Source organism: Oncorhynchus keta, chromosome 13, assembly GCF_023373465.1.
Source record: "Oncorhynchus keta strain PuntledgeMale-10-30-2019 chromosome 13, Oket_V2, whole genome shotgun sequence".
Classification (NCBI taxonomy): Eukaryota; Metazoa; Chordata; class Actinopteri; order Salmoniformes; family Salmonidae; genus Oncorhynchus; species Oncorhynchus keta.
The window spans coordinates 39,656,494-39,670,209 of NC_068433.1; the positions used below are offsets into that span (position 1 = coordinate 39,656,494).

At 45.4% G+C, this 13,716-nt stretch overlaps 1 protein-coding gene across 13 annotated transcripts in view; it reads right to left on the reverse strand.

Annotated features, from left to right (window-relative positions):
* LOC118392326 (non-muscle caldesmon-like) overlaps nucleotides 1-13,716 on the reverse strand; it is a 59,314-nt gene that overhangs the window by 13,157 nt on the left and 32,441 nt on the right. For 6 of the 13 annotated variants that reach the window (XR_004827342.2, XR_004827343.2, XM_035784222.2 and 3 more), the window contains 9 exons: nucleotides 13,093-13,227; nucleotides 9,998-10,382; nucleotides 9,871-9,900; nucleotides 9,565-9,774; nucleotides 8,814-8,887; nucleotides 7,879-8,137; nucleotides 4,196-4,336; nucleotides 2,382-2,425; nucleotides 2,186-2,261 (listed from right to left, as the gene is read on the reverse strand). Coding sequence is in view for 11 of the 13 variants with exons in the window: in XM_035784222.2 (XP_035640115.1) it covers nucleotides 2,186-2,261; nucleotides 2,382-2,425; nucleotides 4,196-4,336; nucleotides 7,879-8,137; nucleotides 8,814-8,887; nucleotides 9,565-9,774; nucleotides 9,871-9,900; nucleotides 9,998-10,382; nucleotides 13,093-13,227 (1,354 nt within the window). In the remaining 2 variants the exon portion in view is untranslated. Of the gene's footprint in view, nucleotides 1-2,185; nucleotides 2,262-2,381; nucleotides 2,426-4,195; nucleotides 4,337-7,878; nucleotides 8,138-8,813; nucleotides 8,888-9,564; nucleotides 9,775-9,870; nucleotides 9,901-9,997; nucleotides 10,383-10,602; nucleotides 10,767-13,092; nucleotides 13,228-13,716 lie in introns of those variants that run through there. The other 7 variants (XM_035784229.2, XM_035784227.2, XM_035784228.2 and 4 more) reach the window with 5 other exon arrangements.

The window sequence follows — 13,716 nt, forward strand, 5'->3', positions numbered from 1 at the left end:
GTACAGAGTCAATCAATGTGAGGGGGCAAAGGTTAGTCGAGGTAATTGAGGTAATAATACACAGAGAGTAGCAGCAGAGTAAAAGAGGGGGGACAATGCAAATAGTCTGGGTAGCCATTTGATTAGCTGTTCAGGAGTCTTATGGCTTGGGGGTAGAGGTTGCTAAGAAGCCTTTTAGACCTAGACTTGGCACTCCGGTACCGCTTGCCATTCGGTAGTGGAGAGTACAGTTTATGACTAGAATTGCTGGAGTCTTTGGCAATTTTTAGGGCCTTCCTATGACACCGCCTGGTATAGAGGTCCTGGATGGCAGGAAGCTTGGCCCCAGTGACGTACTGCTCAGTACGCACTTATCTCTGTAGTGCCTTGCTGTCGGAAGCCGAGCAGCTAACATACCAGGCAGTGATGCAACCATACTCTCGATGGTGCAGCTGTATAACTTTTTGTGGATCTGAGGACCCATGCCAAATCTTTTCAGTCTCCTGAGGGGGAATAGGCTTTGTGTGCCCTCTTCACGACTGTCTTGGTGTGTTTGGATCATGATAGTATGTTGGTGATGTGGACACCAAGGAACTTGAAGCTCTCAACCTGCTCCACTACAGCCCCGTCGATGAGAATAGGGGCCTGCTCGGTTCTCCTTTTCCTGTAGTCCACAATCATCTCCTTTGTCTTGATTACGTTGAGGGAGTGGTTGTTATTCTGGCACCACACGGCCAGGTCTCTGACCTCCTCCCTATAGGCTGTCTCATCGTTGTCGGTGATCAGGCCTACCACTGTTGTGTCATCGGCAAATTTAATGATGGTGTTGGTTTTGCTACGGGTCGGTAGACAATTAGGCAGGTTGCCTTAGTGTTCTTGGGCACAGGGACTATGGTGGTCTGCATGAAATATGTTGATATTAGACTCAGACAGGGAGAGGTTGAAAATGTCAGTGAAGACACTTGCCAGTTGGTCAGCGCATACTCGCAGTACACATCCTGGTAATCCGTCTGGCCCTGCAACCTTGTGAATTTGGACCCGTTTAAAGGTCTTACTCACATCGGCTACGGAGAGTGTGATCACACAGATTCTCTCATGCATGTTTCAGTGTTACTTGCCTCGAAGCTAGCAAAAAAGTAATTTAGCTTGTCTGGTAGGCTCGTGTCACTGGGCAGCTCTCGGCTGTGCTTCCCTTTGTAGTCTGTAATAGTTTGCAAGCCCTGCCACATCCGATGAGTGTCAGAGCTGGTGTAGTACGATTCGATCTTACTCCCATATTGACGCTTTGCCTGTTTGATGGTTTGTCGGAGGGCATAGCGGGATTTCTTATAAGCTTCCGGGTTAGAGTCCTGCTCCTTGAAAGCGGCAGCTCTACCCTTAAGATCAGTGCGGATGTTGCCTGTAATCCATGGCTTTTGGTTGGGGTATGTACGTACAGTCACTGTGGGGATGACGTCATTGATACACTTATTGATGAAGCCAGTGACTGATGTCATCGGAAGAATCCCGGAACATATTCCAGTCTGTGCTAGCAAAACAGTCCTGTAGCTTAGCATCTGCATCATCTGACCACTTCTTTATTGACCGCGTCACTGGTGCTTCCTGCTTTAGTATTTGCTTGTAAGTAGGAAACAGGAGGATAGAATTATGGTCAGATTTGCCAAATGGAGGGTGAGGGAGAGCTTTGTACGCATCTCTGTGTTTGGAGTAAACGTGGTCTCGAGCTTTTCCCCTCTGGTTGCACATTTAACATGCTGGTAGAAATAAGGTAAAATGGATTTAAGTTTCCCTGCATTAAAGTCCCTGGCCACTAGGAGCGCCGCCTCTGGTTGAGCGTTTTCCTGTTTGCTTATGAGCTTATACAGCTCATTGAGTGCGGTCTTAGTGCCAGCATCGGTTTGTGGTGGTAAATAGACAGTTACGAAGAATCTTGGCTTATAAATCAAAATTATTGTAGTATAGTATCATTACAATTATCTAAAGCATGTACTGTAGCTTTCAGATTCAGAGCAGTATTGAAATATACTGTATGTTCTAGATATGATAATCAACAATGGTAACAGTTATACAATACCACACAAGATGTAATTTCACATTTTTTTCAACAAAAAAATAATTTTTCTCCATCTTTTCAACATTTTGTTCTCATAGGGCTCATTGGTAACTGTACTAGTCAGGTGATTTGTGTTGATGTGTAACCTCTGACCTGGGCAACAGAGGTGTACTGCTCCAGTCTGTTGTCAATCTTAGAGACGACAGGAGAGTGAGTTGACTTCACCGTGCTGGTCAGAACATAGAACAACAACAGAATTAGCCAAAGGGTCATTTTATTACTCAACTGTATGACTTCACACTGAGAGCACCAGTTGTGATTCAAACAATTAATGGAAACGACTGTTCACCTTTTCTGTGCCGACTTGCTCAGAAACTCTGCCCTTTCACCAATCTGTAGAGAGATCAGTGAATTATGCATCAACCATTTATTAGGCAGTAGCCGCACACACACACACACACACACACACACACACACACACACACACGAAAACAACCCCTACCAAATATACACATAGCACTCCCACATCACACACGCCATCCAAACCCAACAGCACCCTCTCCTCCTTTCTCCTGTTCTACCTTTCCCTTCTTTCTTTTTTACCAGACTCATTACATCCTTGTTTAGACTGGGCTTTTCCTAGCCCAGCAAGACACAATGTGACTGACTGTTCTGTTCTCCACAGCACTAGCTACAGCTACTGTCACCCAGCCAGGAAAAGCAGAGAGCAGAGCAGAGAGCAGAGAAGCACAGGCCTTTTTCAGGCCCCGCGCTGTGGGAACCTCGCTCCGACTGCTGTTTATGATATACGACAACAGGGCTAAGAGGGGGGAAAGCGATCCTGAAATGAAAAGAACAACCATCCATCCCCGCTCCCTCTAAAAAATGAAGTAAAAAAGGACCCTGCTTGGTCTCTAGCTCGGCTCTGCTACCGAAATGTGGGTGTTCCTAAAATACGCCTCTTGACAGGAAATACCCTATTCTCAAGCTGCAGCAGCACCATTCCAACGCGGGTACACTAATCCTATTAACCTAATCGGTTTCCTGCATCCTCCGAGTCTGACGATTTTGAAGGGAGCAGCTCTCTTTATCGAGCTAACTGTGTTGACTCCCATTTGCAGCTTGTGGAACGTTGTATCCTAATGTAACTACTCTGGACCAGTGCAAGAGGATCTGAGCGTGTACTCATGTGTTTACGTTACACCGAAACTACAGGAAATGTTGTTAATAATGTTAACACAGACACTTGAATGAGTAGAACCTCACAATAGTGCGTCACACACGCATGAGCTACGAGTAGAACAACGTTGCCCATAAACACTGATCTAGGGTCTGGTTTTACGTTCCTCCCTCCTAATGGTTCAGGTTAAGATATGGGGAAGGGTAATCTGATCCTAGATCTGTAACATGTGGGCAACTTCTACCATCAGCTGTGCCTACAGTGAACATGATGACAAAGTAAAGCTGTGGAGAGGAATGGAAGGATGTTAACATTCACCAACAGACCAGACCACAAACAACAACAAATGGAATTAGATTATTACCTTAAAAAAAACACTAACACACAAAGTAAGACTATTTCAGGGCAGGTTTCAGTGTACCCAGCCTGTGAGATGGATATTTGCTAAACCAAGTAATTAGATTTTCTCCACTGGCAGAAAAGTGAAAACCCCCAAGGACATTCACTGCATGGGAGTTTATTTCAGCAACACTGGAGCGTTTATTCACATAAGATGATTGAACACACTACTCCATGACAAATATTATCTTTAAAGTGATACGCTGTGGCGTTTCAAGTTTCCATGCCTTTAACGCAGTAGCAAGACAACAGACAAACACACACAGACAGAAGACAACAGAACAGAGACACTTAATTGTCAACAACAATGACGCCATAACGTTCCCAGTAAAACGGTCCTGTTACCTACAATGAGGTGAATGAGAATAAGGTAGAGATTATGCCATGAAAAAGACTAAGAAGTACAAGCTACTATATGGGAGCCAACTGTTACATCTGGAGTAGCTTTTGGATCCCTGCAGTGTACTTGCTAGATTTATGAAAGGGCTGAATAGGTTAAAGCTATGTGATAGTATTCAAACCTGGTCATAGACAGACATCATAGATGGAGGTGACAGAGGTCAAAGGTCAAAAGTTTGACTGACCTTGAGGGAGGATCCTCTGGGACTGAAGCATTTGAAGGGTTTGGCCTCTGCGTCGACAGTCTCCACCCCCATCTGCTGTCTCTTCTCGGCCGCCTCTGCCCTTCTCCTTTCTATCTCTTCCTTCATCCTCCTCTTCTCCTCCTGAGCGATGTGGAACACAGCAGAACTCTCAGTTATCAAGCGGTCACACACACACACGCATGCACGCACGACCAAGAATGTACGCACGCAAACAATAACTAAGCACTCCTCTAAGTTGAACGTAAAGAATAAACTGCTTCTTTACAGTTTATTGTATTGTATTACAGTCTGTTCTTATTGGTACTGAACAGTAGGCGCAGTAGGTAAACACTATTTATATTGATGTCCACCTATATCCAGGCTTCTAATTGATGTCCACCTATATCCAGGCTTCTATTTGATGTCCACCTATATCCAGGCTTCTATTTGATGTCCACCTATATCCAGTCTTCTATTTGATGTCCACCTATATCCAGGCTTCTATTTGATGTCCACCTATATCCAGGCTTCTATTTGATGTCCACCTATATCCAGGCTTCTATTTGATGTCCACCTATATCCAGGCTTCTATTTGATGTCCACCTATATCCAGGCTTCTATTTGATGTCCACCTATAACCAGGCTTCTATTTGATGTCCACCTATATCCAGGCTTCTATTTGATGTCCACCTATAACCAGGCTTCTATTTGATGTCCACCTATAACCAGGCTTCTATTTGATGTCCACCTATATCCAGGCTTCTATTTGATGTCCACCTATATCCAGGCTTCTATTTGATGTCCACCTAGAACCAGGCTTCTAATTGATGTCCACCTATAACCAGGCTTCTATTTGATGTCCACCTATAACCAGGCTTCTATTTGATGTCCACCTATAACCAGGCTTCTATTTGATGTCCACCTATAACCAGGCTTCTATTTGATGTCCACCTATAACCAGGCTTCTATTTGATGTCCACCTAGAACCAGGCTTCTATTTGATGTCCACCTATAACCAGGCTTCTATTTGATGTCCACCTATAACCAGGCTTCTATTTGATGTCCACCTATAACCAGGCTTCTATTTGATGTCCACCTATATCCAGGCTTCTATTTGATGTCCACCTATATCCAGGCTTCTATTTGATGTCCACCTATAACCAGGCTTCTATTTGATGTCCACCTATAACCAGGCTTCTATTTGATGTCCACCTATAACCAGGCTTCTATTTGATGTCCACCTATATCCAGGCTTCTATTTGATGTCCACCTATATCCAGGCTTCTATTTGATGTCCACCTCTATCCAGGCTTCTATTTGATGTCCACCTATAACCAGGCTTCTATTTGATGTCCACCTATAACCAGGCTTCTATTTGATGTCCACCTATAACCAGGCTTCTATTTGATGTCCACCTATAACCAGGCTTCTATTTGATGTCCACCTATAACCAGGCTTCTATTTGATGTCCACCTATAACCAGGCTTCTAATTGATGTCCACCTATAACCAGGCTTCTATTTGATGTCCACCTATAACCAGGCTTCTATTTGATGTCCACCTAGAACCAGGCTTCTATTTGATGTCCACCTATAACCAGGCTTCTATTTGATGTCCACCTTATCCAGGCTTCTAATTGATGTCCACCTATAACCAGGCTTCTATTTGATGTCCACCTATATCCAGGCTTCTAATTGATGTCCACCTATAACCAGGCTTCTATTTGATGTCCACCTATAACCAGGCTTCTAATTGATGTCCACCTATAACCAGGCTTCTATTTGATGTCCACCTATAACCAGGCTTCTATTTGATGTCCACCTATAACCAGGCTTCTATTTGATGTCCACCTATAACCAGGCTTCTATTTGATGTCCACCTATATCCAGGCTTCTATTTGATGTCCACCTATAACCAGGCTTCTATTTGATGTCCACCTATATCCAGGCTTCTATATGTCCACCTATAACCAGGCTTCTATTTGATGTCCACCTATAACCAGGCTTCTATTTGATGTCCACCTATAACCAGGCTTCTATTTGATGTCCACCTATAACCAGGCTTCTATTTGATGTCCACCTATAACCAGGCTTCTATTTGATGTCCACCTATTCTAACCACCTATAACCAGGCTTCTATTTGATGTCCACCTATAACCAGGCTTCTATTTGATGTCCACCTATAACCAGGCTTCTATTTGATGTCCACCTAGAACCAGGCTTCTAATTGATGTCCACCTATAACCAGGCTTCTATTTGATGTCCACCTAGAACCAGGCTTCTAATTGATGTCCACCTAGAACCAGGCTTCTAATTGATGTCCACCTATAACCAGGCTTCTATTTGATGTCCACCTATAACCAGGCTTCTAATTGATGTCCACCTATAACCAGGCTTCTATTTGATGTCCACCTATAACCAGGCTTCTATTTGATGTCCACCTATAACCAGGCTTCTATTTGATGTCCACCTATAACCAGGCTTCTAATTGATGTCCACCTATAACCAGGCTTCTATTTGATGTCCACCTATAACCAGGCTTCTATTTGATGTCCACCTATAACCAGGCTTCTATTTGATGTCCACCTATAACCAGGCTTCTATTTGATGTCCACCTATAACCAGGCTTCTATTTGATGTCCACCTATAACCAGGCTTCTATTTGATGTCCACCTATAACCAGGCTTCTATTTGATGTCCACCTATAACCAGGCTTCTATTTGATGTCCACCTATAACCAGGCTTCTATTTGATGTCCACCTATAACCAGGCTTCTATTTGATGTCCACCTATAACCAGGCTTCTATTTGATGTCCACCTATATCTAGGCTTCTATTTGATGTCCACCTATAATCAGGCTTCTATTTGATGTCCACCTATAATCAGGCTTCTATTTGATGTCCACCTATATCTAGGCTTCTATTTGATGTCCACCTATAATCAGGCTTCTATTTGATGTCCACCTATATCCAGGCTTCTATTTGATGTCCACCTATAATCAGGCTTCTATTTGATGTCCACCTATAACCAGGCTTCTATTTGATGTCCACCTCTATCCAGGCTTCACCTACCCTGACACAAAACAGCCTCTTATGCACCACAACATGAGACGACCCCATGTTCAAAGCCAAGCACAGCACAGAGACCTGTCGGGAAATGACAGACGTCGTGTCTGAAACGGCATCCTATTCCCTATATAGTGCACTACTTTTGACCAGAGCCGTAGCCCTGGTCCACTTTATACGTGAGTCCACTTTATACGGTGCCATTTGAGATGGAACCAGAAAAACCTGTCTGCATAAGACAAACTAGGTGATTAGACGGTGAATGGCGCGGTGTCAAGTGCAAGTATGTACTTGCAAATTATGGACTGACTATCATAGCGTAGATATGTTAAGGTGAGGTCATATAGCAGGGGACGAAGAATGATGGCCTTTAAAGGAATTATTATTGGGATTCAAATAGGAGTGCGCCGATAAGGATGCAGTATATAGTAAGATCATGTCATGGTGAAGCAGGCAGGAATATGACATATCGCTGTTATCTTCAACAAATGTTATGACTAAATCAAGTGTACAGTCTTGAGATGAGGAGAGGAAGGGAGGGAGAGAGAGGTAGGGAGAGAGAAAGAGAGTGCAGAAGAGTGAAGGAGAGAGGCAGAGCGCGAGAGAGAGAGAACCCCTACCTCCTCTCTGTCCTTCTTCTCGGCCTCCTCCTGTTTCTTCTGTCTCTCCTCCTCTTCTATGATCTTCCTCCTCTCCTCCCTCTTCTTCTTCAGCTCCTCCAGCTCCTGCTCAGCCTCCTGCTGCTTCCGTCTCATCCTCTCGAACTCCTCGCTCTCCGCATCGTCACGGCGGCGCTTCAGCTCCTCCAGCTTAAGCTCCGCCTCCAGGGGCGCCGTGTCGTCCTGCTCCTCCGCCCCCGCGGAGCGCACGCTGCCGCGGCTATGGGACACGCACAGGAAGACAAGTTAATGTCGTCACACTGGTAGAAAGACAGCTACACACACAAGCCTACAAATGCACAGGTACACAGACACACTAAGACTCAGCCGGGCGCTGTCGAAGGTTTCACTCCAGCGCTTCCCTCCGGGGAGCTAGGATTACATGACCCGTGTCAAATACAGCCGTTCTGCTCTAGAAACCAATCATGCTAAACAACAGCGTGTCTGTGTGCGCTGGGATAAATATGCCTTTCAATTACATGACAGACACCTTGGGCAATACTCTCCCACCTCTCTCCTCCCCCTTATTTTTTGAATCATGACCAATGAATTATAATAATTTTTAAAAAACTTTTATTTAAAATAGGCAAGTCAGTTAAGAACAAATTCTTATTTACAATGACGGCCAACACCGGCCAAACCCGGACGACGCTGGGACATATGTGCACCGCCCTATGGGACTCCCAATCACGGCCGGCTGTGATACAGCCTGGATTTGAGCCAGGGAGTCTGTAGTGACGCCTCTAGTGCTGAGATGCACTGCCTTAGACCGCTGAGCCACTCAGGAGCCCGAATGCTAAGACCACAGAATGCGTGTGTGTTTGTATGTGTGTGTATGCATGCACGTGTTGCGTGTAGCATTATACCATTAGCGCACATAAGTCTCTGGCTCCTACCTCAGGGTCCTTTCTGTTTTTTTGTGTTTTTGAGGAGTCTCCTCGTGCAGACCTCCATTCTGCTTTTCATTCACCTGCAGGCACAGAACACAAGCTGAGCACACTGAACTCTGGGAACGAAGGAATGCTTGTGTCTGTGCGTGGGTGCTTCTATGTGACATCACACCATCCAAACCAGACCAGTGACTCCACTCTGTGACCCTGGCTTTGTCCAAAATGACACCCTATTCCCCACGGGACTACTTTTGTCTTCAAAGTAGTGCACTACAAAAGGGAATAGGGCGCCATTTGGGACACACATCTGAAAGCAAAACAGGGGGGTTGCGGAAAGTGAGTAGACATGAAAACAGATGCAAAACCCGGGTTTCACACACACAACCTCTTCCCCACAGAGGCAAACATGCAGCTGAACACACAGTGACCGTATTGTGACCAGTCCGTGGATGGCATGGCATTGAACCACCTTAAAGATAACCACATGACCGTGACCTCAACCACACCTTATGAGATGTAGCTCTATAACGGTGGATGCAAAACCACACTGTGACCCACACTTAGCGTCTGGAGAACATCAAATGTCTGGGAAATATTCATTCAGGCTACACCGCTACTCTGCCTCATTGACAAGGACACTATGCGTTGTCTTTAGAGTTATTATACACGACGATTTCGGGTAATTATTTCGGAGACATTTGAGTTATCCAGAGATGTTCATGCTCTCATTTCACACCTCTCTGTTATAAAGTCTTACCACATCCAAGCCGTTTTGGATGGTTGACATCCGACAGTCTTCCTCAGTCTCATTGTTCAGGGTCACTGTTGTGCCCTCTACCTCTAACTGATCTGGTTCCTCTACCTCTTCCTCTACCTTATCACTTAATGCAGCATTTTCTTCAACCTCTGCCTCTGCCTCTGATTCCTCAACCTCATTTAAAACCACTGCTTGCTCTTCTGTATCTTCCTGTGAGAAGGAATGGAAGTGTCATGTTTTATCAAAATCAGATAAATAATCAGCCAACTCCAGCCACCATTCCAATCAATATATCCATGATCATACCTCGTTTCTAGTGTTTACGTCAATGGATTCCTATGGATAAATAAGGTACATTTTATGAATGAAAACACGCTGATGGAAAATAAAATGAAAATGGACAGAAATGTCTATAAAAGAAGAATAGACTGACCTGTTCTCTCATATAGGACTGTCTCGGTTTCTCCTCCTCCACCACCTCTTCATCCGCTTCTTCCTCTCCCTGCTCAGCCTCTTCCTCCTCCGGAGCAGCCTCGCCCTCTTCCTCCTTTCGGCAGTTCCGCTCTTCCACCTCTTCTTCGTTGTCCTGGTAACGGCCCCTGCGGCCGACGGACCTCTCCTCCACAGTATTCTCCCCGCTGCCGTGGTTACCGTCATTGCCGGGGTTCTGATCCTTCTCTCGCTCCAGAGCTTCCATCAATCTTTTCTGCCTGCGCTCCTCTCGTTTGGCCATGCGCTCCAGCAGGGCCTGCTCATCATCGTCTCCTCCACCCGAGGAGGTCATAGAGGAGGAGGACACAGACACCGTCTCTGTCACACTGCGAGAGAGAGAGAGAGATACATGCCACAGTCAATTACACAGAGGGACAAAAAAACAGTTAACCACTGAATTCGCTATGTGGTCACTGCTTCTGTAGTTAAACTACCACCACTCTGCTGGACATTCCCCAATATCTGGACACCACGAATATGGACATCAACAACAGGGGAAATAGCATTTCAGCTCCATTTCCCAGTTCAGACGTCTAATCAGTTTACCTCACCGAGTCTTCTGGCTTCCTAGCTTGAGGTTGTTCTTTTATCCACAGGTTGGGTCCAACAGCGTAACTTAGACCGACACGAAAGTTCATGGCTTCTTTTCTCTCCCAGAAACGTAACCAGTCCACATTGCACTAGCGACTAGCGACCTCCTTTTGCCCAGCCTCAGAGCAAGCTGACAGGGCATCCATACAATACCGTTCGTGGGTCTGCATCCAACCCTCCAACCACCTCGCACATACCGACAGAGTTGAATACAGGCTGACGACACCGCTTGGCAAATGTTTGCACAGAACCAAACACAATCAACAATGGGTCGGGTTACGTCCGATCACAGGTCGAGACAATCCCGGACTTGTTCAATAGCCACAGGATATGGCTGTGACCTCACAGAGAGAAACCATTCTCCACTACAACAGTGCTTCTGTGCTGGTGGATGTCAGAGCAGCCCACTACTTCCAGTGTCAACTGCTGTACTGACCTCAACTGGAGATGGTATGGGGGCGGACAGTAGGGTGAGCTATTTATGACTGATTGGTAGACAAAAGAAGAGGGTCTCTGTTTAAATGATGTAAGTCTATGTGTGCGATACTCTACTGTAAGACTTGTGCTTCTTCAACACTTTAGAAAGGGTACTGGCCTACAGTACGATAGGGACCCACAGTGCACCTATTCCATTGAGAGAGTATACCATAAAAAAGAACAGAAGAGGATAGGAAAGGAAAGGGTAGGACAGCAGACAGGAAACCTGGAGCTTCCGTGGACTGCCTCCAGGGAGGAGGAAGCTGCATTCTAACAGTGGACGAGACCAGGGTTACACACCAAGGCTGTTATAGTTTTGCTTTTAGATTTAAGATTTTTATTTGAAATTCAGTTTAGTTGTTTCAGTAAGTTTTCAGATCCACTTTACTAGTTTTTATTTAGTTCAAGTTTGATTTTAAAAAAAATAAAAAATAAAAATATATATTTTTCGTTTTTCACGTCATTTACTTTCAGTTTTAGTTTAAGGGACAGAACGAAGCCTATTTGTGGGAGGCTCGGAGCCATTTATGTGTTTTTTGGGATGTCAGTCCTTGCCACTGTGGTGCAATAATGCATAAGGTGATGGGTCAGGTCATAGGTTACATTTAAAGGTAGACTCAGCGAGATGATGTAGACGCACAAAGTAAACAGTAGTAGTGGGTCAATTTCCGCAAAAAACGGGAACGTTGAAGTGCAAGATTCTGGTACCGTAGCTACCTCGCTGAAGCAGCGTGAAGCGTACCCATGAACATGTGCAGATACAGTGCTAGAAGCATTAGTACAGACCAGGGTTCACTGTGGCCGGGTGTCCCATAGGACGGCACACAATTGACCCAGCGCCATCCGGGTTAGGGGAGGGTTTGACCGATGGGGCTTTACTTGGCTCATCGCTCTCTAGCGACTCCTTGTGGAGGGCCGGGTGCCTGTTGAACGGTGTTTCCTCCGACACATTGGTGTGCCTGTGGCTCCCGGGTGAAGCTGGCCGGTGTTAAGGAGCGCGGTTAGGCGGGTCATGTTTCGTAGGACGCACGAGTCCATTGGGGAGGTGCAGCGATGAGAAAAGATTGAAAACTGGGGAGAAAAAAAGTGGGCTCAAATCCAAAATACATAAATAAACAGTTCAACTTGCGCCTCACATGTTGACTGCATGTGATCAAAGGTCATGATGTCTCTGCAGTCGCTCCTCAACGACTTCATCCTGCAGCCACCGTCAGCATTGTTGGAGGCTCTATTGTCAACCAATCACTAGGGTGTTTTTGTTTGACCCAGGCAAAAATGACTGAAACGGGAACCAAAATGCTGTGATTTAGGTACAGTGGATATATACAAATACACGTGATATTTGAGGGTCTCTCTCTATTATTGACTGTACTACGTGTACACACGTTATATTATATTAGGATTTTATTCGTTTGGTGTGTGATATTGGGGTTAGGTACATGTTTATTTCGGCATTGTAAAGAAAGCCTTATATAAACAATGGCAAAACTGCCGCGTTGATCTGAGCCTTGCTGTTAGAAAACCAGATTAGTGTCTGACTTTCGGCTGTCACAGATGCACCTCCCCCGACTTCCCTCTTTGACTTTCATCTACTGTCGCTTTAGCCTTACCAGTCAAACGCGCCAAATATCTGCTGTGCTGCTCTTGGCAAAGTCATCTTGCCTGACAAAAAACTAAAACGGAACATTTGATTTGATTAGTTTCGGAGTCAAAGATAATCGTTTCCGTTATTCAGTATAGTTTTTCTTAAACAGATTTGTTAATTATTTTATTTCAGTTTACTAAATTGTTTTTTTTAATGATTAGTTTTCATTTCAGTTTACTATAACAACCTTGTTACACACACATCAATTATTATAGGGGCAACTGGGTTCAAACCACAATCTCCTACGCACCGCAATACTGTTAGCCACTGAGCTAAAGCCTAGACATTATGTTTGGGAGCTAACACAAGTCTTCAGGTCTTACCTATGGCTGTTGGTCATCACCACGCTGTCACTGGGCTCCTCGCCTCCCATCCCTCTCATCCTCTCCTGACGCGCCCTGCGTCTACGCTCCCTTGCAGCCTCCTCCTCATCCTCATTACTACCCTGAAAGGCCAATCTGAGGCAGGGAGAAAGAGAGAGGAGAGAGAGTCAAGTAAGTCATTGTTCTCCAGATAATTCTCCAGTTATTTACAGTGCAATACAAAAGACTCACGGTGTCTTTTACTTGACTCACTGTACTCACATTCTACCCTGTTCTGCTCTGCTCTGCTGAGCTCAGGCCACTGGTGCTGCTGCTGAGGTTTCACTTTTCACAGCCTGATGAAAACAGTGTCTCGAGATGTGGCTTGGCCAGCGATGAGAGGACCCCGACTAACATGGCTGCTGGCCTACGCCTGCCTCAGCCCAGGCTCAGCCCAGTGGAGGGGAGGAGTGGTGGGGAGCCGTGTGTGAAGGGCCGTAGTGTGTATAGTGTCTGTGTGTGTATGTGTATAGTGTGTGCACGTGTGTACAGTATGAGAGTGTGTTTTGCCTGTACTGTGCTGGCCAGCCGAGAACTCTACTAAGGCCAGATCACTGATCTCAACACCCTGCAGTTTGACAGCAT